Raw genomic sequence first — 24606 nt, 5'->3', positions numbered from 1 at the left:
TTGAATGCTGGCGGTGCTTTCACTCTAGTGGTAGCATGAGACGGAGTCCACAACCCACACAAGTGGCTCAGGTAGTGCAGCTCATCCAGGATGGAACATCAATGCGAGCTGTGGCAAGAAGGTTTGCTGTGTCTGGCAGCGTAGTGTCCAGAGCATGGAGACGCTACCAGGAGACAGGCCAGTACATCAGGAGACGTGGAGGAGGCCGTAGGAGGGCAACAACCCAGCAGCAGGACCGCTACCTCCGCCTTTGTGCAAGGAGGAGCAGGAGGAGCGGTGCCAGAGCCCTGCAAACCTCCAGCAGGCCACAAATGTGCATGTGTCTGCTCAAACGGTCAGAAATAGACTCCATGAGGGTGGTATAAGGGCCCGACGTCCACAGGTGGGGGTTGTGCTTACAGCCCAACACCGTGCAGGACGTTTGGCATTTGCCAGAAAACACCAAGATTGGCAAATTCGCCACTGGCGCCCTGTGCTCTTCACAGATGAAAGCATGTTCACACTGAGCACGTGACAGACATGACAGAGTCTGGAGACGCCGTGGAGAACGTTCTGATGCCTGCAACATCCTCCAACATGACCGGTTTGGCGGTGGGTCAGTCATGGTGTGGGGTGGCATTTCTTTGGGGGGGGCCGCACAGTCCTCCATGTGCTCGCCAGAGGTAGCCTGACTGCCATTAGGTACCGAGATGAGATCCTCAGACCCCTTGTGAGACCATATGCTGGTGCGGTCTGCCCTGGGTTCCTTCTAATGCAAGACAATGCTGGACCTCATGTGGCTGGAGTGTGTCAGCAGTTCCTGCAAGAGGAAGGCATTGATGCTATGGACTGGCCCGCCCGTTCCCCAGACCTGAATCCAATTGAGCACATCTGGGACATCATGTCTCGCTCCATCCACCAACGCCACGTTGCACCACAGACTATCCAGAAGTTGGCGGATGCTTTAGTCCAGGTCTGGGAGGAGATCCCTCAGGAGACCATCCGCCACCTCATCAGGAGCATGCCCAGGCGTTGTCGGGAGTTCATACAGGCACGTGGAGGCCACACACACTACTGAGCCTCATTTTCACTTGTTTTAAGGACATTACATCAAAGTAGGATCAGCCTGTAGTGTGGTTTTCCACTTTAATTTTGAGTGTGACTCCAAATCCAGACCACCATGGGTTGATAAATTTGATTTCCATTAATAATTTGTGTGTGATTTTCTTGTCAGCACATTCAACTATGTAAAGAAAAAAGTATTTAATAAGAATATTTCATTCATTCAGATCTAGGATGTGTTATTTGAGTGTTTCCTTTATTTTTTTGAGCAGTTCATTTCATTAAAATGTTGACAGCCACTCACTCTGCAGGCTCGAGAAAGGAATGAAGGACAGAGGGGATAGAAACACTCGTTGGTGAGATATTCTGTAGCTAAAGGTGTCAGCCTAGTCATTATGAAAATATTTAAAATGACAAACACAGATGGGCTACATATAAGAAAACAATTGCAGCCTATTTGACTGATAAACCTTAGCTTACAACCCAATATGGCGAGAAAAATAGACTTGCTTTCTAATTTGACGCTGTAGACAGTTATGGCGGTGTTCTCTCGGTCACTTGAGTGCATTCGAATTCCAGGTGTTCTTAAAAAAAAAATGTAAACGAACAAAATGAACCACTTTTTGATTGATTTGGGCTTAACTCTAAACCGCCCTGCACCATCAATGAACCAACAGCATCGTCTACAGGCTCATGGATACAAAGTTTGGACTGTAGCATAAGGTAACCAGTCCATCCATAATGAATAATACAGTCCACTCAAAGGCGATTACTATAATTTGTTTAATTTTGCAGTAGAGGCTAGACCAATTATGTACCAAAGACATCTTAAATCAGTTTTTTTTTCTCCCGTGCATAATATGTGGTAGGATATTAGACTATGTATTGTATAATGCCACAATCATTATTTGAATTAATGTTTTTAATATATTTTTTTACAGATCTGGGGGTCATATATAGGCCCATGCCCATTGGTGTTTAGAATTAATCATAACCTTAAAAAGCTGTCCATTTGTTTGCGTTTGGATTAGAAAACACATACACAACGACCATGTTTTCCACTCAGTTTCAACCTGTTGTTAAACTTCTTTCTTCAAATGGATCGATCACAGTAGGTGAGTTTTAAAAGCATGGTACTGTTTTGATGACAAGTGTTGGTCGTGATATTCAATTGCATTTGCATTGTGAGTGGTTAGAGGGACAATAGAGTGCCGACAGAGTTGGGTACGGCAGAGTTGGGTACTACTAACGCATGTCCAGAGTGCGTAAAAGGTGATTACCATGACTCAACAGTTACATGGAATTTGACTGCGGTCATGACTCATGACTGCCGGTGTGGTGGTCAGTAATACGGTCACCACAACAGCCCTAGATATGAATTAACTTTACATTTCAGACATTGAGTTCTCTATTGTTAGTACTTACACAAACTCCCCAGAGCACTCAATCAGCGACAATAGCCTGGGCTCCTTCTGACCAGACAGCCTTAGCTCCTGTCCTCTTACAGTTTGAACACCACTATTAAGGAACCAGCAACAATCATGAGAGGGCAGGGACACAGACTAGGGCAGGCTAGTCTGTGTCCCTGCTTGAACATAAGACCAGAATATTGACTATGATTTTGTGAACAAATATTTTAGCAACTAACTATTCAAGACTGTCTACTCAAGGCTGTTGTGAAATTCTTCAAATGTATCTAAAGCCTATAATGCTTGTAGTATTATTAAAGAAACACAATGTTAACTAAAGTTAGTACAGTTGCACAAGCCTCAAAGAGTAAGGCATAATGACCATAGATTGTATGGGCCAAGCAATGGGTTATTTGGTTACATTGATAGCTACATTGAGTTGGAAACTGAAGCAAAAAAAAGCAAGCGTTAGTTACGTTAGGCTGTAAGCATTCCACCAACACTGGCATGCACTTCTGAACATAGCGTTCCAATCGAACTAGTTTAGTAACTAGGCTAAATGGGTTATCAAAACAATAAACATCTGACATGTTCAGAGTAGCACACCCAAACGTTTGACCCGCAAGACAATATTAGCTACACGAACTGTCCTGTTTCAATTTACATTCAAATGCAAGCGAACCTAAACAGTTGGACAATATTCAGGAAGCTAACGTTAGCTAGCTAGCGTTACGCTAGCTAGGTTTTAAAAGCAGAACAAAAAAAATGGCACAGACTTTCAAAAGGATATTGCCAAGCACTGCTCGTCACGTCCGAAGGCCAAAGAGGAATCCATTCTCAGCTATATAATATACACGCGTATGGTAGTTATAGGCAACTAGCTATATTTACTCGGGTCCATCCAGACGTTTTAGGCAAGGAAAGTTGTTCAATCCCCACCCCTGACCCGCGGCCTTCCGGGTGACAGCTGCGGGCGGGGGGCGGGCAATGCTAAGCTTGCAATAGGCTAGGTAGCTAGCTAGCTAATTCCACCATCAACCACTTGACAGACAGTGCCGTGTGGTTACCAAGCGAGTTATCTAGCGACAATAGCCTGGGCTCCTTCTGACCAGACAGCCTTAGCTCCTGTCCTCTTTGCAGTTTAAACACCACTAATAAGGAACCAGCCGCAATCATGAGAGGGCAGGGACACAGACTAGGGCAGGCTAGTCTGTGTGTTTCATTCCAGTTATCTGAATATAATGAGGTTAGGACACCATATCATATAAAACGTACATTAAGGAAAGATAACATGAAGTGACAAGAAAATAATGTCTACTAAATATTAATTTTCAGTCTAGCTTGGCTGGTTCAATAAATTGTTGCAAGAGGTAGGCTGCGTGCTATGTTCATATGGCTAGACTGGTCCTGGCTTAAAATGTGTCATCCACACGCACACGGAGAATGCGTGCTAGCTGTGCTAATCAAAATGCCGGTGGCATAATTAGCTACCTAGGTTTGATAAGAATGCCATTATATTGCTAGTAACTCCTCCATTGTGGCACCTTGTCTGCGGTGCTGTCTTCTCCCCTCTTCAATGGCAGGCTAGCTAGCCATCCAGCGGCTACATAAACCCGAAAACTCGGCACTTGCGTTGCGACCATTGGTGTACAACTTTGGTTACAGATTCACTCATGTGAATTTGCCCGCTTCGCAGCATTTGCGCACGGATACTTTCTCCAGAGCAGTGGGGACGAGGTCGTCCGGGAAAAGAAAACAGGCTACATCAGAACAGTCAATTGAATATCATTATGATAATCATATAGCATGTTCGTGTGTGAATTGATCATACCATAAGGAATGAGCCCACAAAAACCCTTTAGCCCCTCTATACTGTATTAGGGCAATACAATACCTATTTAGGGACTACACTGACAAAACTCTTGGATCCATGTATTCAAAAACGTTTCCAACTACTAATCTCTTACCTGGACTAAGATTATCAATAACGTGGATGAGGAAAAACAGTGAGAACAATGGAGGTCTTGTATACCATAGCATGAGCTGGACCTACACTATGCTTGAGGATGGCGTCATCTACTGGACAGTTTACTGTAGGCTACATGAAGATCACCAATAGATGGAATTTAATGGTACAAAAAAGGCCTAAATCAAAGAAACATTTGATTTGACTCAGTGCAATTGAAATTGTCTTACCATTTCCCCAAACAAATGGCTAAAAGTTATTACGTTTATTGAAACCCACCAACCAAAAACATGTTGAACTTGTTATTATGTGTGTGATTCATTCCAGTTATCTGAATATAATGAGGTTAGGACACCATATCATATAAAACGTACATTAAGGAAAGATAGATAACATGAAATTACAAGAAAATAATGTCTACTAAATATTCATTTTCAGTCTATGATTAATGTGTTGCTGCTGTCTGTTCCCACAAGCTTTCCTGTGGATTCTCAGGCATTGCAGGCCTTTTATTTTGTGTGTAGTATAGAATACAATAAAATACCTATAGATATTCAGACACTGCTGGCCTTTATCTGTGGAGTCTCGGGCACTGCAGGCTTTTATTTTATGGATATTCTATTCTATTCCCTATTATCTTATGGATGGCGTATGGGCTGGAGTCCCTGTGGGGCCAGATGTCTCCGAACTTGGGCATCTCCTTCTCCTCTCCCTCCCTCTCCACCATCTCCACCGTCATGGTCGCTGGACTAAAGATATCCGCCGCACGGTAGGACTGGGTGAGGCGGCGGAAGGAGGAGGCATCAGAGGTGTCGTCGTCATACTGGTCCTCCATGACTTCCCGGCGGGGTCTGCGGCTGGCCTTGAGCTCACCCCCAGCTCTGTTGCCAAGTCCTTGACGTCCCTCACCAAGGTGGAGCGCAGGCCGAACAGACAGAGCAGGAAGACTAGACCAGCGCAGATCCCTGAGACAAAGTAGAGGGCCACTCTCTCTGGAAGACCTGTGGGTGGAGGGATGACACACTAGTCTGGGGTGAAATTAGCATGATATTGCTCAATGAGAAATAGATAGAAGACAAAGCCTATATTGACATCTATACAATCGAGATAGTTACAATTGGTTGGCCTGGTCCCAGATCTATTTGTGCTGTCTTGCCAAATCCTACAGCTATACAGAACAAAGAGATCTGGGACCAGGCTAATGATGGGTGCCTGCTGATCATTAAGTAAGACAAGGCATATTATATAAAGTACAAAGATGCCCTGCTAATGAGTAACCAGCCTACATGCACACAGAAAACAATAGACCTACCCAGTATTTTGTCAAAAATTTCCAGAGAGTTGGTATAAAGCACGTTTTGAGGCCTGATGACGCCGGGGCCAGTGTACCAGCCTCCTGCAGATGAGAAGGGACTTACTGTGCCTTCTGCCCAACGGCTGCAAATCATATTGTCCACCGACCTAATTGCACTACTAGTAGCTGAGCTAGCTACATTTACTTGGATACATGTATTTGTAGGTGTCTTACCATGTGTGTAGTCTGAGATCAAGAAAGGGTCTGATGTTGAGCCACTCCGTCGCACATCCTCCAAGAGATATCGAGGAACTGGTGAGGCAAAAGAGGGCTCATTTTGATCCATTTCTCCTGAAACATTTTCTCAGTAATCTGGTGAGTCCATGAAAACAATTTCTTCAACTGTGGGTTATAGACACCATGATGTTTGTGTCTCTCACATGGTTGTGGGTCTTTGACTTCTAGTCACATACCACATGTAAAGGACACTCTCAGGTGCTTCCTGGTGCCAGGAAAACATGGGTCCCCAAAGTTCTGAGTGTCAGCCAGCACTGAGCAGTTGGCTCGGCCATGACACCTGCGTGACACCTTCCTCAGGGCAGATGGTGACAGACACTCTGAAGGATAGATGTATACTCTGATCAGATGTGGGTCAAATAAGTCAAATACTTGAGCTGTGCTTGATATAGTCTGATACAAACAAGCAAAAGGACTAGTCCCTAAAGTATAAACTCCAACCTTAATCAAGCACAAGTATTTAAAATAGGCATATGATCCTGGTCTGACTCTGATATACAGTAGGCTTTAGAGGTTGAAAACATGCATAGGTCAAGGGTATATCCATGTACCTTATGCCTACTCATGTGTTACTCATCTGTAGTAAGTAACATATTAACACACACTATGGATTATGTACTGATAAATGCACATTATTTTTATCCTAGTATTTGACCACTAGATGACACTTTAGTTCCCTGTTTCACACCAATGACTATGGTTTCAGACCCATGTCAGGCTGTGGTGCAGTTTCCTGAGGACAGTTGGGACTCCCGTGCAGCAGATGGCCAAATGTAGCCGAGTAGATAGCCAGGACAGTGTTATTCTTACACACCAGCCTCAGTCTCTCGTTTTCACACACCAACCTAGTACGGTGGTGCTCTGAAAGATAAAAACAGCAGTATCGATCACTGACAAACTTACTGTATAATACTGTATATTTCAATAGAATTAGATATTATCCTATTCAGTTAAAAAAAACAGACCAATTGAATTCAGTGTCCGATAATACATTTCCGGATGTATCTGATGTATTCAGTTGTGGAGTACTATTCAAGATCTTTTGTCTCCTAAATTCACAACCACACTTTATGACAGTTTGTGTTACCCTCACACAATCAAACCCTGTGGACTAGTCTCACCTGGGCGGCACTTGTAGGACACTATGAGGTACTTGCTGGTGAGGGGACAGGGGTCCTGACCAAACACTGGGCTAATGACAGGTATATGACAGGAACGCCGGTCCTGACACTCCGACACCACTTTCTGCAGGGACAATACAACAATGTCTGAGTGTGAGAAAAATATGCACATTCACATGCAAGTCCTTAGGTCTCAGGCAAGGTTACTCATCAGAAGGCTTTAGCTCAGCAGACAGTCTTGAGGCATACCCAGGTTCAAACCCACAACATATTCAATCACTGCTGTAGTAAGTCCTAACAGTATGTGATTCATATTATTTAAGTGAAGAGTCCAATGTTCTTAAGTTATCAACTTGTGGAGCTAACTGCTGATAAGTTGGCTTCTGTTTTGCTGTCAGTAATAGAGGACAACTCTGTATGGCTAATTACTATACTGTACCTGGATAGCGACACTGGAAGTGCATCCAGTGTTGTCCTCAGTCATGTTTGTGTTTGCAGGGGGACATAAGTTCTTGCTGGGGACACGACGTCCGTAGAATGCTGACAGGACGGACACAGAGGTTCTGGAGGGACACTTGATAGAAAGGGTGTCTCCATCGCAGGCATGAGCAGTGTGGTTTCTTAGTATTGTGTGGAGGTACACTGAAAAGGAACAGAAGGTATGCATGGAGATAAGGCAGACCTCAAAGATCAAACTGACAACTGTCAATGCTTTTGATCAAATCCACCACGTCTCAAGAAATGGAGCAGAAAATGCACATAGAAAATAATTCAAAGAAATAGGCCCTATTATGCAACGGGGATTATTATGCCAAAATATTGTACTGCAATTGATTTTACATTTTAGAGGCAGGCACTGCCAACAGTACAATATAACACTGTTCAAACAGTCATGCAGTGTCATGCAGTGACTTTTCATGCAGTGCTTTCAGAAAGTATTCATACTCCTTGACTGGAGTGTGGTGCCAGGAAAACAACCTCTCACTGAACGTCAACAAAACAAAGGAGATGATCGTGCACTTCAGGAAACAGCAGAGGGAGCACCCCCCCTATCCACATCGACGAGACAGTAGTGGAGAAGGTGTAAAGTTTTAAGTTCCTTGGCATACACATCACGGACAAATTGTTGTGAAGAAGGCAGTGTGGTGAAGAAGGCACAACAGCGCCTCTTCAACCTCAGGAGGCTGAAGAAATTTGACTTGGCACCTAAAACACTCACAAACTTTTACAGATGCACAATTGAGAGCATCCTGTCGGGCTGTATCACTGTCTGGTATGGCAACTGCACCTCCATCAACCTCAAGGCTCTCCAGTGTCACGCCTTGGTCATTGTATCTTGTGTTTTGTTATATGTTTGGGTAGGCCAGGGTGTGACATGGGTTTATATGTTGTATTTTCGTATTAGGGTTTGTATTAATTGGGAGTGTGTATTATTAGGGTTGTGTCTAGTTAGGCTTGGCTGCCTGAGGCGATTCCTAATTGGAGTCAGCTGATTCTAGTTGTCTCGGATTGGGAACCGTATTTAGGTAGCCTGAGTGCGCGTTGTATTTCGTGGGTGATTGTACCTGTCTTAGTGTTAGTCACCAGATAGGCTGTATTAGTTTCATTCGTTTGTTGTTTTCTTCTTCTGTTATTTCATGTACCGTATTAGCTTCATTAAAAGTCATGAGTAACCTACACGCTGCATTTCGGTCTGCCTCTCTTCTAACAGCAGACGAAGTTCATTACATCCAGAGGTTGTGCGGTCTGCACAACGCATCACCGGTGGAAAACTATCTGCCCTCCAAGACACCTACAGCACCCGATGTCACAGGAAGGCCATAAAGATCATCAAGGACAATAACCACTGCCTGTTCACCCCTCTACCATCCAGAAGGCGAGGTCAGTACAGGTGCATCAAAGCTGGGACCGAGAGACTGAAAAGCAGCTTCTATCTCAAGGCCATCAGAATGTTAAACAGCCATCACCAACACAAAGGCTGCTGCCTACATACAGACACAAATCATTGACCACTTTAATAAATGGATCACTAGTCATTTTAAATAATACCACTTTAATGTTTACATATCTTACATTACTCATCTAATATGTATATACTGTATTTTATTCCATCTATTGCATCTTGCCTATGCCACTCAGCTATTGCTCCTCCATATATTTATATGTACATATTCTTATTCCATCCACTTACATTTGTGTATGAGGAAATTGTTGTGGAATTGTTAGATTACTTGTTAGTTGTTAATGCACTGTCAGAACTAGAAGCACAAGCATTTCGCTACACTCGCATTAACATCTGCTAACCATGTGTATGTGACCAATAAACTTATTCCAAAATGTTGCTGTGTTACAGCCTGAATTCAAAATGGGTTGAATTTATTTGTATTTACTACCCATCTATACACAATGCCCCTAATGTCAAAGTGAAAACATGTCAAGACAAGTAAAGGTCAAAACCCAGGAGGACACGCAAAAGAGCAACTAGGAGCTGAACCAACCCGCTGGTAGGCTTGAACCAACAAGATGAACTGGAGACAAACAGACAAAAAAAAACACCGGTATAAGTACCCAGGGGATAATGGGCAAGATGGGCGACACCTGGAGGGGGGTGGAGACAAGCACAAGGACAGGTGCAACAGATCAGGGTGTGATAGGGTTAGTCTCTAAGAGATTTGCACACCTGGATTGTACAATATTCAAACGTTATTCTTTAGAAAATTATTCAAGCTCTATCAAATTGGTTGTTGATCATTGCTAGACAACCGTTTAAGTCTTCCCATAGATTTACAAGCAAATTTAAGACAAAACTGTAACTCCCCCTACTCAGGAACATTCACTGTCTTCTTGGTAAGCAACTCTAGATTTGGCCTTGTGTTTTAGGTTATTCCATTCCATTTATTTTTTAAACTTAAAAAAACTACCCAGTCCTTAACGAATACAAGCATATCCATATCATGATGCAGACACTACTATTCTTGAAAATATGGAGAGTGGTAGTGTAACGTTTTCTTCCGTTGAAGGATGAGAAGAGTACCAAAATGCAGCGTGGTTAGTGTTCAACATGTTTAATAAAGACAAAAACCAAAACAACAAATGTGAAAACCAAAACAGCCCTATCTGGTGCAATAACAGAAGACAACCACCCACAAAATACTCAAAGAACATGGCTGCCTAAATATGGTTCCCAATCAGAGACAACGATAAACACCTGCCTCTAATTGAGAACCAATCTAGGCAACCATAGACTTACATAAACACCTAGACAAGAAACACCCCATAAACATACAAAACCCCTAGACCAGACAAAACACATAAATCCCCCATGTCACACCCTGACCTAACCAAAATAATAAAGAAAACAAAGATAACTAAGGCCAGGACGTGACAGGTACTCAACAATGTGTTGTTTTGGATTTGCCTGAACACTTTCTATTCGGCACAAAATGTGAATTGCTTTGCCACATTTTTTGCTGTTTTTACCGCCTTGTTGCAAACAGGATGCATGTTTTGGAGTAAGAGTCCATTAAGGGGCCTTACAGATAATTGTATCCTCCTCAACTTAGGGGTTGAATACTTATTGACTCCTCAAGACGTTTTGAGCTTTTCCTTTTTAATTAATTTGTTAACATTTCTAGTAACATAATTACCTTTGACATTATGGGGTATTGTGTGCGTAAAAAAAAAAACTAAATTGAATCAATTTTAACACAACAAAATGTGGAAAAGGTTGAGGGGTGTAAATAAACTTCATGACCAAAAGTATGTGCTCGTCAAACATTTAATTCCAAAATCCTGGGCATTAATATGGAGTTGGTCCCCCCTTTGCTGCTATTACAGCCTCCACTCATCTGGGAAGGCTTTCCACTAGATATTGGAACATTGCTGCAGGGATTTGCTTCTATTCAGCCACAAGAGCATGAGTGAGGTCAGACACTGATCTTGGGCGATTGGGCCTGGCTCGCAGTCGGCATTCCAATTCATCCCAAAGGTGTTCGATGGGGTTGAGGTCAGGGCTTTGCGCAGGCCAGTCAAGTTCTTCCACACCAATCTCGACAAACCATTTCTGTATGGACCATGCTCTCTGCACGGGGGCATTGCGATGCTGAAACAGGAAAGGGCCTTCCCCAAACTGTTGCCACAAAGTTGGAAACACAGAATTCTCTAGATGCATTGTATGCTGTAGCGTTAAGATTTCCCTTCGCTGGAAGTAAGGGGTCTAGCCCGAACCATGATAAACAGTCGATGACCATTATTCCTCCACCAAACTTCACAGTTGGCACTGTGCATTGCGGCAGGTAGCGTTCTCCTTGCATCCGCCAAACCCAGATTTGTCCATCGGACTGCCAGATGGTGAATCGTGATTTATCACTCCAGAGAACTCATTTCCACTTCTCCAGAGTCCAATGGCGGCGAACTTTACACCACTCCAGCCAACACTTGACATTGCGCATTGTGACCTTAGGCTTGTGTGTGGCTGCTCGGCCATGGAAACCCATTTTGTGAGCTCCCGACTAACAGTTATTGTGCTGACATTGCTTCCAGAGGCAGTTTGGAACTCGGTAGTGAGTGTTGCAACCGAGGACAGACGATTTTTACTCGCTATGTGCTTCAGCAATCGGCGGTCCAGTTCTGTGAGCTTGTGTGGCCTACTACTTCGTGGCAGAGCTGTTGTTGCTCATAGATGTTTCCACTTTACAATAACAACACTTACTGTAGACCCGGGGAAGCTTTAGCAGGGCAGAAATTTGACAGACTGACTTGTTGGAAAGGTGGCATCCTACGACGGTGCCATGTTTTAAGTCACTGAGCTCAGTAAGGCCATTCTACTGCCAATGTTAGTCTATGAAGATTGCATGGCGGTGTGCTCGATGTTATACACCTGTCAACAACGGGTGTGGCTGAAATAGCCGTATCAACTCATTTGATAGGGTGTCCAAATACGTTTGTGTACGTAGTGTACTTTCTGAAGTCTGTATCTAATCTTCTGGGAGTGGTTTTAATCAGCTTTTTACTAGTTGACAAGCTGTTCAGAATTTATTAACCATATTTAAGAAATAAAGGATGACATTACATTCAAGAAGCAATATAGGTCTTGATACACTTGACTTGTTGAACCAAGACCAAATAAAGGTAGTAATAAATCAATTGCCATACAAATAAAATAATTGCCTAAACACAGAATGAGTTTGTTTTTCCTAAGTCATCATCTTTTAACAATGGAATTACATTACATATCATGTAATGCAGTTGCTTCTACACCTGCATTACTTGCTGTTTGGGGTTTTAGCACTTTGAGACATCAGCTGATGTAAGAAGGGCTTCATATATTAATTTGATTTGATTTGATAGACCATCTTGGCAGGTTTACCTGACACTGACGAAGCCTATCCTGGACAAAAAAGCCCTTTTAATGGAGAATCTCCCTTGATTGAAAATGCTTCTTAAATGAGGACTAGGCTTCATCTGTGAAGCAACAGTTTGACATATTGCACATTCTGTGTCCTGTGTCATTGTACTCATGGTCACCCAGCCCTGGTTACAAGAGGGTTGTGTCCCAAACATTGGGAGTAGCTCTCCTGAGCAGTGTTGTGCTATGATACACAATCACATAGGATAACAGAGTTCATAACAGAGTTGGATCCATAGAAATATAATTCCTAGAATGGACAAAATGTTGACATAAAGGGAAATTATCTCTTCTAGTCATTCTTATTCTATTGTTGGATTTGGACTCATCTTATTTTCACAGCGATTTCCTGGGCTATAGAAATAGAATGAATGTCCTTTCTAGTCATTCTATTTCTATGCCCTGGCCCCTGTCTGTCTCTTCCTGGCTAGGTCTGTTTTGGGTTCCCCAATGTTATGCAGCTCTGCAGAGCCATGGTAGGGCAGTACCAGTCTCTCCCTCACAATGTGCTATTCTTAGAGCAGCTCATTGCTCACACCCATACACAGATGTTGATCCCTGTAATGGTCAGATATAGAGATGGAGTGACAATGACAAGCCCCAGACAAAGGCAACACTGGTCAGTAGTGGTCACCCTGTATGGACTGGCTGTCTATCTTGTCCAAACAAATCATCATGTAACATCTCTGTCTGTTGTCATGCTGAAGTGTCTGACATTCATAAATTAATATGCAACCAGGACAACACAAATACACTCACTGGCCATTTTATTAGGTACATCCATCTAGTACCAGGTTGGACCCCCCTTTGCCTCCAGAACAGCCTGACTTCTTCAGGGCATGGAAACATTGCTCAATTAATATCAATGGACCTAACATGTGCCAGGAAAACCTTTCCCACACCATTACACCACCCCCACCAGTCTGTACTATTGATACCAGGCAAGATGGGGCCATGGACCCCATCATAGCACTGAGACGGCACTTGTGAAGGTGGTAAATGACATTTTAATGGCATCGGACCGAGGCTCTGCATCTGTCCTCGTGCTCCTAGACCTTAGTGCTGCTTTTGATACCATCGATCACCACATTCTTTTGGAGAGATTGGAAACCCAAATTGGTCTACACGGACATGTTCTGGCCTGGTTTAGATCTTATCTGTCGGAAAGATATCAGTTTGTCTCTGTGAATGGTTTGTCCTCTGCCAAATCAACTGTAAATTTCGGTGTTCCTCAAGGTTCCGTTTTAGGACCACTATTGTTTTCACTATACATTTTACCTCTTGGGGATGTTATTTGAAAACATAATGTTAACTTTCACTGCTATGCAGATGACACACAGCTGTACATTTCAATGAAACATGGTGAAGCCCCAAAATTGCGCTCGCTAGAAGCATGTGTTTCAGACATAAGGAAGTGGATGGCTGCAAACTTTCTACTATTGAACTCGGACAAAACAGAGATGCTTGTTCTAGGTCCCAAGAAACAATGAGATCTTCTGTTGAATCTGACAATTAATCTTAATGGTTGTACAGTCATCTCAAATAAAACTGTGAAGGACCTCGGCGTTACTCTGGACCCTGATCTCTCTTTTGAAGAACATATCAAGACCATTTCGAGGACAGCTTTTTTCCATCTACGTAATATTGCAAAAATCAGAAACTTTCTGTCCAAAAATGATGGAGAAAAATTTATCCATGCTTTTGTCACTTCTAGGTTAGACTACTGCAATGCTCTACTTTCCGGCTACCCGGATAAAGCACTAAATAAACTTCAGTTAGTGCTAAATACGGCTGCTAGAATCCTGACTAGAACCAAAAAATGTGATCATATTACTCCAGTGCTAGCCTCTCTACACTGGCTTCCTGTCAAAGCAAGGGCTGATTTCAAGGTTTTACTGCTAACCTACAAAGCATTACATGGGCTTGCTCCTACCTATCTCTCTGATTTGGTCCGGCCGTACGTACCTACACGTACGCTACGGTCACAAGACGCAGGCCTCCTAATAGTCCCTAGAATTTCTAAGCAAACAGCTGGAGGCAGGGCTTTCTCCTATAGAGCTCCATTTTTATGGAACGGTCTGCCTACCCATGTCAGAGACGCAAACTCGGTCTCAACCTTTAAGTCTTTACTGAAGACTCATCTCTTCAGTGGGTCATATGATTGAGTGTAGTCTGGCCCAGGAGTGGGAAGGTGAACGGAAAGGCTCTGGAGCAACGAACCGCCCTTGCTGTCTCTGCCTGGCAGGTTCCCCTCTTTCCACTGGGATTCTCTGCCTCTAACCCTATTACAAGGGCTGAGTCACTGGCTTACTGGGGCTCTCTCATGCCGTCCCTGCAGGGGGTGCGTCACCTGAGTGGGTTGATTCACTGTTGTGGTCATCCTGTCTGGGTTGGCGCCCCCCCCCCCCTTGGGTTGTGCCGTGGCGGAGATCTTTGTGGGCTATACTCAGCCTTGGCTCAGGATGGTAAGTTGGTGGTTGAAGATATCCCTCTAGCGGTGTGGGGGCTGTGCTTTGGCAAAGTGGGTGGGGTTATATCCTTCCTGTTTGGCCCTGTCCAGGGGTGTCCTCGGCTGGGGCCACAGTGTCTCCTAACCCCTCCTGTCTCAGCCTCCAGTATTTATGCTGCAGTAGTTTGTGTCGGGGGCTAGGGTCAGTTTGTTATATCTGGAGTACTTCCCCTGTCCTATTCGGTGTCCTGTGTGAATCTAAGTGTGCGTTCTCTAATTCTCTCCTTCTTTCTTTCTCTCTCTCGGAGGACCTGAGCCCTAGGACCATGCCCCAGGACTACCTGACATGATGACTCCTTGCTGTCCCCAGTCCACCTGGCCATGCTGCTGCTCCAGTTTCAACTGACCTGAGCCCTAGGACCATGCCCAAGGACTACCTGACATGATGACTCCTTGCTGTCCCCAGTCCACCTGGCCATGCTGCTGCTCCAGTTTCAACTGTTCTGCCTTACTATTATTCGACCATGCTGGTCATTTATGAACATTTGAACATCTTGGCCATGTTCTGTTATAATCTCCACCCGGCACAGCCAGAAGAGGACTGGCCACCCCACATATGCTCTCTCTAATTCTCTCTTTATTTCTCTCTCTCGGAGGACCTGAGCCCTAGGACCGTGCCCCAGGACTACCTGACATGATGACTCCTTGCTGTCCCCAGTCCAACTGACTGTGCTGCTGCTCCAGTTTCAACTGTCCTGCCTTATTATTATTCGACCATGCTGGTCATTTATGAACATTTGAACATCTTGGCCATGTTCTGTTATAATCTCCACCCGGCACAGCCAGAAGAGGACTGGCCACCCCACATAGCCTGGTTCCTCTCTAGGTTTCTTCCTAGGTTTTGGCCTGTCTAGGGAGTTTTTCATAGCCACCGTGCTTCTACACCTGCATTGCTTGCTGTTTGGGGTTTTAGGCTGGGTTTCTGTACAGCACTTTGAGATATCAGCTGATGTACAAAGGGCTATATAAATAAAATTTGATTTGATTTGATGGACTGATGCTGCTTACGCTAAATCCTAACTGCCATCAGCATGACACAACAGGAACCGGGATTTGTCATACAAGACAATGTTTTTCCACTCCTCAATTGTTCTGTCTTATTGATTGTGTGCCCACTGGAGCTGCTTCTTCTTGTTTTTAGCTGATAGGAATGGAATCCGGTGTGGTGGTGTGCAGCAATAGCCTATCTGTGGCAAAGACCGACGAGTTTTGTGTTCCGAGATGTCGTTCTGCACATCACTGTTGCACTGTGCCGTTATTTGTATGTTTGTGGCCCACCTGTTAGCTTGCACCATTCTTACCATTCTCCTTAAACCTCTTATCAACGAGCTGTTTACACCCACAGGATTGCTGCTGACTGAATGCTTTTTGTTTGTGGCACCATTCTCTGTAAACCCTAGACACTGTTGTGGGTGAAAAGCACAGGAAGTCAGGCCATTTCTGAGATGCTGGAACCAGCATGCCTGGCACCGACGATCATACCACGCTGAATGTCGCTTAGGTGACTCGTTTTGCCAGTTGTAACTGTCATGTTTGTCATTTATTATCATGTCTTGTCCCTGTGCTCCCCATTCTATTCGTTTCCCTCTGCTGGTCTTATTAGGTTCTTTCCCTCTTTCTATCCCTCTCTCTCCCCCTCCCTCTCTCACTCTCTCGCTCTCTCTTCTCTCTATCGTTCCGTTCCTGCTCCCAGCTGTTCCTATTCCCCTAATCAATCATTTAGTCTTCCCACACCTGTTCCCGATCCTTTCCCCTGATTAGAGTCCCTATTTCTTCCTTTGTGTTCCGTTCCTGTCCTGTCGGTTCCTTGTTTAGAATTCACCGTGCTGTGATTGTGTATCGCCCTGTCGTGTCGTGTTTTCCTCAGATGCTGCGTGGTGAGCAGGTGTCTGAGTCTGTCTGGTTCGAGTGCCTTCCCGAGGCAACCTGCTGTTCACCTGCTGTTCAAGATCGAGTCTCCAGTTTGTCCTCGTCATTTCGAGTGAAAGTTGTGTTTTTTGTTTGTATTCACTTTACTGGATTAAAGACTCTGTTTTCGCCAAGTCGCTTTTGGGTCCTCTTTCACCTGCATGACAGAAGGAACCGACCAAGGAATGGACCCAGCGACTTCAGACGCTCGTTACACTGCCGTCGAGATCCAAGGAGCCATGCTCGGCAGACACGAGCAGGAATTGTCTGCTGCTCGCCATGCCGTGGAGAACCTGGCCGCTCAGGTTTCCGACCTCTCTGGACAGTTCCAGAGTCTACGTCTCGTGCCACCTGTTACTTCCTGGCCTGCCGAGCCTCCAGAACCTAGGGTTAATAACCCACCTTGCTACTCCGGGCAGCCCACTGAGTGCCGCTCCTTTCTCACGCAGTGTGAGATTGTGTTCTCTCTCCAACCCAACACATACTCTAGAGAGAGAGCTCGGGTTGCTTACGTCATTTCACTCCTTACTGGCCGGGCTCGAGAATGGGGCACAGCTATCTGGGAGGCAAGGGCTGATTGCTCTAACAAGTTCCAGAACTTTAAAGAGGAGATGATTCGGGTTTTTGACCGTTCAGTTTTTGGTAGGGAGGCTTCTAGGGCCCTGGCTTCCTTATGCCAAGGTGAACGGTCCATAACGGATTATTCTATTGAGTTTCGCACTCTTGCTGCCTCTAGTGAGTGGAACGAGCCGGCGCTGCTCGCTCGTTTTCTGGAGGGACTCCACGCAGTGGTTAAGGATGAGATTCTCTCCCGGGAGGTTCCTTCAGATGTGGACTCTTTGATTGCTCTCGCCATCTGCATAGAACGACGGGTAGATCTTCGTCACCGGGCTCGTGGAAGAGAGCTCGCATCAACAGTGTTTCCCTGCTCCGCATCGCAACCATCTCCCTCCTCTGGCTCAGAGACTGAGCCCATGCAGCTGGGAGGGATTCGCATCTCGACTAAGGAGAGGGAACGGAGGATCACCAACCGCCTGTGCCTCTATTGCGGAGTTGCTGGACATTTTGTTAATTCATGTCCAGTAAAAGCCAGAGCTCATCTGTAAGCGGAGGGCTACAGGTGAGCGCAACTACTCAAGTCTCTCCATCAAAATCCTGTACTACTTTGTCGGTCCATCTACGCTGGACCGGTTCGGGTGCTACATGTAGTGCCTTGATAGACTCTGGGGCTGAGGGTTGTTTCATGGACGAAGCATGGGTTCGGAAACATGACATTCCTTTCAGAGAGTTAGAGAAGCCTACGCCCATGTTCGCCTTAGATGGTAGTCATCTTCCCAGTATCAGATTTGAGACACTACCTTTAACCCTCACAGTATCTGGTAACCACAGTGAGACTATTTCTTTTTTGATTTTCCGTTCACCGTTTACACCTGTTGTTTTGGGTCATCCCTGGCTAGTATGTCATAATCCTTCTATTAATTGGTCTAGTAATTCTATCCTATCCTGGAACGTTTCTTGTCATGTGAAGTGTTTAATGTCTGCCATCCCTCCCGTTTCTTCTGTCCCTACTTCTCAGGAGGAACCTGGCGATTTGACAGGAGTGCCGGAGGAATATCATGATCTGCGCACGGTCTTCAGTCGGTCCCGAGCCAACTCCCTTCCTCCTCACCGGTCGTATGATTGTAGTATTGATCTCCTTCCGGGGACCACTCCTCCTCGGGGTAGACTATACTCTCTGTCGGCTCCCGAACGTAAGGCTCTCGAGGATTATTTGTCTGTGTCTCTTGACGCCGGTACCATAGTGCCTTCTTCCTCTCCGGCCGGGGCGGGGTTCTTTTTTGTTAAGAAGAAGGACGGTACTCTGCGCCCCTGCGTGGATTATCGAGGGCTGAATGACATAACGGTTAAGAATCGTTATCCGCTTCCCCTTATGTCATCAGCCTTCGAGATTCTGCAGGGAGCCAGGTGCTTTACTAAGTTGGACCTTCGTAACGCTTACCATCTCGTGCGCATCAGAGAGGGGGACGAGTGGAAAACGGCGTTTAACACTCCGTTAGGGCATTTTGAGTACCGGGTTCTGCCGTTCGGTCTCGCCAATGCGCCAGCTGTTTTTCAGGCATTAGTTAATGATGTTCTGAGAGACATGCTGAACATCTTTGTTTTTGTCTATCTTGACGATATCCTGATTTTTTCTCCGTCACTCGAGATTCATGTTCAGCACGTTCGACGTGTTCTACAGCGCCTTTTAGAGAATTGTCTCTACGTAAAGGCTGAGAAGTGCTCTTTTCATGTCTCCTCCGTTACTTTTCTCGGTTCCGTTATTTCCGCTGAAGGCATTCAGATGGATTCCGCTAAGGTCCAAGCTGTCAGTGATTGGCCCGTTCCAAGGTCACGTGTCGAGTTGCAGCGCTTTTTAGGTTTCGCTAATTTCTATCGGCGTTTCATTCGTAATTTCGGTCAAGTTGCTGCCCCTCTCACAGCTCTTACTTCTGTCAAGACGTGTTTTAAGTGGTCCGGTTCCGCCCAGGGAGCTTTTGATCTTCTAAAAGAACGTTTTACGTCCGCTCCTATCCTCGTTACTCCTGACGTCACTAGACAATTCATTGTCGAGGTTGACGCTTCAGAGGTAGGCGTGGGAGCCATTCTATCCCAGCGCTTCCAGTCTGACGATAAGGTTCATCCTTGCGCTTATTTTTCTCATCGCCTGTCGCCATCTGAGCGCAACTATGATGTGGGTAACCGTGAACTGCTCGCCATCCGCTTAGCCCTAGGCGAATGGCGACAGTGGTTGGAGGGGGCGACCGTTCCTTTTGTCGTTTGGACAGACCATAAGAACCTTGAGTACATCCGTTCTGCCAAACGACTTAATGCCCGTCAAGCTCGTTGGGCGTTGTTTTTCGCTCGTTTCGAGTTTGTGATTTCTTACCGTCCGGGTAGCAAGAACACCAAGCCTGATGCCTTATCCCGTCTGTTTAGTTCTTCTGTGGCTTCTACTGATCCCGAGGGGATTCTTCCTTATGGGCGTGTTGTCGGGTTAACAGTCTGGGGAATTGAGAGACAGGTTAAGCAAGCACTCACGCACACTGCGTCGCCGCGCTTGTCCTAGTAACCTCCTTTTCGTTCCTGTTTCCACTCGTCTGGCTGTTCTTCAGTGGGCTCACTCTGCCAAGTTAGCTGGTCATCCCGGTGTTCGAGGCACTCTTGCGTCTATTCGCCAGCGCTTTTGGTGGCCGACTCAGGAGCGTGACACGCGCCGTTTCGTGGCTGCTTGTTCGGACTGCGCGCAGACTAAGTCGGGTAACTCTCCTCCTGCCGGTCGTCTCAGACCGCTCCCCATTCCTTCTCGACCATGGTCTCACATCGCCCTAGACTTCATTACCGGTCTGCCTTTGTCTGCGGGGAAGACTGTGATTCTTACGGTTGTCGATAGGTTCTCTAAGGCGGCACATTTCATTCCCCTCGCTAAACTTCCTTCCGCTAAGGAGACGGCACAAATCATTATCGAGAATGTATTCAGAATTCATGGCCTCCCGTTAGACGCCGTTTCAGACAGAGGCCCGCAATTCACGTCACAGTTTTGGAGGGAGTTCTGTCGTTTGATTGGTGCGTCCGTCAGTCTCTCTTCCGGGTTTCATCCCCAGTCTAACGGTCAAGCAGAGAGGGCCAATCAGACGATTGGTCGCATACTACGCAGCCTTTCTTTCAGAAACCCTGCGTCTTGGGCAGAACAGCTCCCTGGGCAGAATACGCTCACAATTCGCTTCCTTCGTCTGCTACCGGGTTATCTCCGTTTCAGAGTAGTCTGGGTTACCAGCCTCCTCTGTTCTCATCCCAGCTTGCCGAGTCCAGCGTTCCCTCCGCTCAAGCGTTTGTCCAACGTTGTGAGCGCACCTGGAGGAGGGTGAGGTCTGCACTTTGCCGTTACAGGGCACAGACTGTGAGAGCCGCCAATAAACGCAGGATTAAGAGTCCAGGGTATTGTTGCGGCCAGAGAGTGTGGCTTTCCACTCGCAACCTTCCTCTTACGACAGCTTCTCGTAAGTTGACTCCGCGGTTCATTGGTCCGTTCCGTGTTTCCCAGGTCGTCAATCCTGTCGCTGTGCGACTGCTTCTTCCGCGACATCTTCGTCGCGTCCATCCTGTCTTCCATGTCTCCTGTGTTAAGCCCTTTCTTCGCACCCCCGTTCGTCTTCCCTCCCCCTCCCGTCCTTGTCGAGAGCGCACCTATTTACAAGGTACATAAGATCATGGACATGCGTTCTCGGGGACGGGGTCACCAATACTTAGTGGATTGGGAGGGTTACGGTCCTGAGGAGAGGAGTTGGGTTCCGTCTCGGGACGTGCTGGACCGTTCACTCATTGATGATTTCCTCCGTTGCCGCCAGGATTCCTCCTCGAGTGCGCCAGGAGGCGCTCGGTGAGTGGGGGGGTACTGTCATGTTTGTCATTTATTATCATGTCTTGTCCCTGTGCTCCCCATTCTATTCGTTTCCCTCTGCTGGTCTTATTAGGTTCTTTCCCTCTTTCTATCCCTCTCTCTCCCCCTCCCTCTCTCACTCTCTCGCTCTCTCTTCTCTCTATCGTTCCGTTCCTGCTCCCAGCTGTTCCTATTCCCCTAATCAATCATTTAGTCTTCCCACACCTGTTCCCGATCCTTTCCCCCTGATTAGAGTCCCTATTTCTTCCTTTGTGTTCCGTTCCTGTCCTGTCGGTTCCTTGTTTAGAATTCACCGTGCTGTGATTGTGTATCGCCCTGTCGTGTCGTGTTTTCCTCAGATGCTGCATGGTGAGCAGGTGTCTGAGTCTGTCTGGTTCGAGTGCCTTCCCGAGGCAACCTGCTGTTCACCTGCTGTTCAAGATCGAGTCTCCAGTTTGTCCTCGTCATTTCGAGTGAAAGTTGTGTTTTTTTGTTTGTATTCACTTTACTGGATTAAAGACTCTGTTTTCGCCAAGTCGCTTTTGGGTCCTCTTTCACCTGCATGACAGTAACGTTCAAATAAACAGTAACTGAATGCCTTGATGCCTGTCTGCCAGCTTTATATATCATATTTAAATATATAGTCTGTATGAAAAAAAAAAAAAAAAAAAAAATATGCCATTTAGCAGACGCTTTTATCCAAAGCGACTTACAGTCATGTGTGCATACATTCTACGTATGGGTGGTCCCGGGGATCGAACCCACTACCCTGGCGTTACAAGCGCCATGCTCTACCAACTGAGCTACCATTTTCATGAACGGGGTGGTGTACTTAATCACTGCTATCATCTCAAACGGGTGTCAATGTCATTCTTATTTAACTACAAAAAAAATACTATTACTATTACTATTACAGGCCTATAATTCTAGATTATGTTTGCTTGATATGTGTATTGAAACAGATAATGGAATGGCCTTTATCAGTGATATGTGGAGAATTAAACAATAATTATATTTTCAGAATTATAATGGTTATTATAATGACATTATTGTCAATGAGGAGGACAGGGTGCCTTGTCTCTCACAGTGAACCGCTGCCGCTGTTTGTTGGCACAGGATGTCCAGGAGATAAATCAGGGAATATACCGTCCCAAATGACACCCTACTCCCTACATAGTGCACAACTTTGACCAGAGCCCTGTGAGCAAACCGGGTGCCATTTGGGATGCTGCTCGTGTCTTGCGTAGGCTTCCTCTCTACACAGCATGTAGTGCTGAGTGAGCCATACCAGTATCTATTTTCCCCACTTTTTCTCTATAACAGCAATAACAAAGGCCAAAAACACACTTACCGGAGAAATCGGGAGAGGACCATGCACTGTGCGTGTTCAGAGCCAGGATGAGGAAGAGGGACAGAGAACAGCAGGACCTCCAGAAGCTCCATGGGACTGTCATGGTGCCCATCCTATATTACACACCACCAGTGGGGTGTATCACTATGCGATGCTGCTTGGCTGTTTACTGACTGTGAGCGAGTGGTCAATGATACCCATTGTCTTGACTGCCGAACAGTCCCCCTTTTCACAGTCAAAAGGATCAGCTGACTGTTGTGTGTGTGTGTGTGTGTGTGTGTGTGTGTGTGTGTGTGTGTGTGTGTGTGTGTGTGTGTGTGTGTGTGTGTGTGTGTGTGTGTGTGTGTGTGTGTGTGTGTGTGTGTGTGTGTGTGTGTGTGTGTGTGTGTGTGTGTGTGTGTGTGTGTGTGTGTGTGTGTGTGTGTGTGTGTGTGTGTGTGTGTGTGTGTATATACATAGGTACAATTGTGCATGCATGTGCTTGTGGGTGTGCATGCAAGCATTTTTGTCCATTTGTGTGTTTATCACCTACAGTCCAAGGTGTGAGAACTATCGACCTACTGTATATAAGAAGAGACCAATGTTATGTTATTGTTATTGACAATAAATAAGCTCAACACAGCTATTAGGTCCACATGGATACCTTCTTTGTTTAGTGTGATAACATGTATTGACCCTGCGTGTGTAACAGCCGAATCAAGACCCCCAGCAGCCCACTGGTCAACATGGAGGGTCCTGTTCATATAGACAAAGAGGTTATCTGCATTCCAAATGCAGGGGTGGAAAGAGTAGTGAAATATCCTACTCAAGTAGGACTATTGTTTCTTTTATGACATTTTACTCAAGTAGAAGTCAAATTACTTTTTTTTTAAATACATTCAAATTAAAAAGTAGCTCATTTAAAAGTACTCAGAGCAAAAGTAATTTAAAATAAAAACATTGGCCTTGATAATTAGCTAATTTCGCGAAGGTTACCTGACCGTCGTTACACATGAGAGAAAATGTATGTACAGTAAGAACTACGTTTTAATTTATTTTATGAGTTGCAGCAAGGCGCATGAAAACGAAGGATTTGTCAAAAATATACTAAAAATATACATTTGTCAACTTAAACATTCAAAGCAATGAAGATGTATTGGTAAAAAATATATACAAAATACAGTTAATAAACGAAGTTGCCAGACTTCTATATACAGTATATATACAGACTCCATAAATAAACATGTCGAATATTTTCACTTATTCAATCCCTCACCCCCCCCTGTTACTTGTTACTTGTCCAGGGTCCCTTCCGATATTCACTCACTCCCCCATTCACACTCTTTCCTTCACTCACTCAGTCCCTCACTCACAAAATGTATCTTTTAAGAGTACTAAAATATCATACTCAACTAGAAGTACTGTTACTATATGCCATTTAGCAGACGCTTTTATCCAAAGCGACTTACAGTCATGTGTGCATACATTCTACGTATGGGTGGTCCCGGGGATCGAACCCACTACCCTGGCGTTACAAGCGCCATGCTCTACCAACTGAGCTACACAGGACCAGACGAGGAGCTTGATGAATAATGATATAAGAAGAACAACTGACTGACTACTGTTGGACAGACAGTCACCATTCTAACAGTCAGGTGATAAAACTACTGTTGGACAGACAGTCACCATTCTAACAGTCAGGTGATAAAACTACTGTTGGACAGACAGTCACCATTCTAACAGTCAGGTGATAAAACTACTGTTGGACAGACAGTCACCATTCTAACAGTCAGGTGATAAAATATCCTTCTAGTTCAGAGGGGGGACAAAGATCACCAGGAAATAGTCCCGTTATTTACCACAACCAAAAGGACAAATAAATGTAGAGATTGAGCAGTCCTGGGATA

General features: G+C 45.3%; 2 protein-coding genes across 6 annotated transcripts in view; both read right to left on the bottom strand.

The window, feature by feature from the left end:
• ocrl (OCRL inositol polyphosphate-5-phosphatase) overlaps window positions 1–3791 on the bottom strand; it is a 39728-nt gene extending 35937 nt beyond the window's left edge. For 3 of the 4 annotated variants that reach the window (XM_046323020.1, XM_046323019.1, XM_046323021.1), the window contains exons 1-2: window positions 3241–3789; window positions 2467–2549 (exon numbers count right to left, since the gene is read on the bottom strand). In XM_046323020.1, coding sequence (XP_046178976.1) covers window positions 2467–2549; window positions 3241–3285 — 128 coding nt within the window. In that variant the 5' untranslated portion in view covers window positions 3286–3789. Of the gene's footprint in view, window positions 1–2466; window positions 2550–3240 lie in introns of all 4 variants that reach the window. The other variant, XM_046323017.1, reaches the window with a different exon arrangement.
• Window positions 3792–4995: 1204 nt separating this feature from the next.
• si:ch73-335m24.2 (protein eva-1 homolog C) lies at window positions 4996–22904 on the bottom strand. Of its 2 annotated transcripts, XM_046323022.1 has the most exons (8): window positions 22721–22904; window positions 7568–7770; window positions 7129–7252; window positions 6716–6868; window positions 6184–6327; window positions 5945–6022; window positions 5729–5812; window positions 4996–5417 (listed from the first exon to the last, which is right to left on the bottom strand). In XM_046323022.1, the coding sequence occupies exons 1-8, from the start codon at window positions 22830–22832 to the stop codon at window positions 5152–5154; spliced, it is 1164 nt and encodes a 387-aa protein (XP_046178978.1). In that variant the 5' UTR covers window positions 22833–22904; the 3' UTR covers window positions 4996–5151. The 2 variants fall into 2 exon arrangements, with proteins under 2 accessions (XP_046178978.1, XP_046178979.1); XM_046323023.1 differs by lacking the exon at window positions 5729–5812.
• Between the last annotated feature and the right edge of the window lie 1702 nt (window positions 22905–24606).

This window comes from Oncorhynchus gorbuscha, linkage group LG23, assembly GCF_021184085.1.
Source record: "Oncorhynchus gorbuscha isolate QuinsamMale2020 ecotype Even-year linkage group LG23, OgorEven_v1.0, whole genome shotgun sequence".
NCBI lineage: Eukaryota > Metazoa > Chordata > Actinopteri > Salmoniformes > Salmonidae > Oncorhynchus > Oncorhynchus gorbuscha.
Note: the sequence above shows the minus strand (reverse complement) of the source record. Positions and strands in the feature narration are given on the sequence as shown.

Coding starts and splice junctions, on each gene's coding strand:
- si:ch73-335m24.2 (XM_046323022.1), bottom strand. CDS start 22,832: ATGGGCACCATGACAGTCCCATGGAGCTTCTGGAGGTCCTGCTGTTCT. Junction 6,328..6,715: donor TGCACCACAGCCTGACATGG/GTCTGAAACCAT, acceptor TCTATCCTTCAG/AGTGTCTGTCACCATCTGCC. Junction 5,418..5,728: donor AATTTTTGACAAAATACTGG/GTAGGTCTATTG, acceptor CTCCACCCACAG/GTCTTCCAGAGAGAGTGGCC.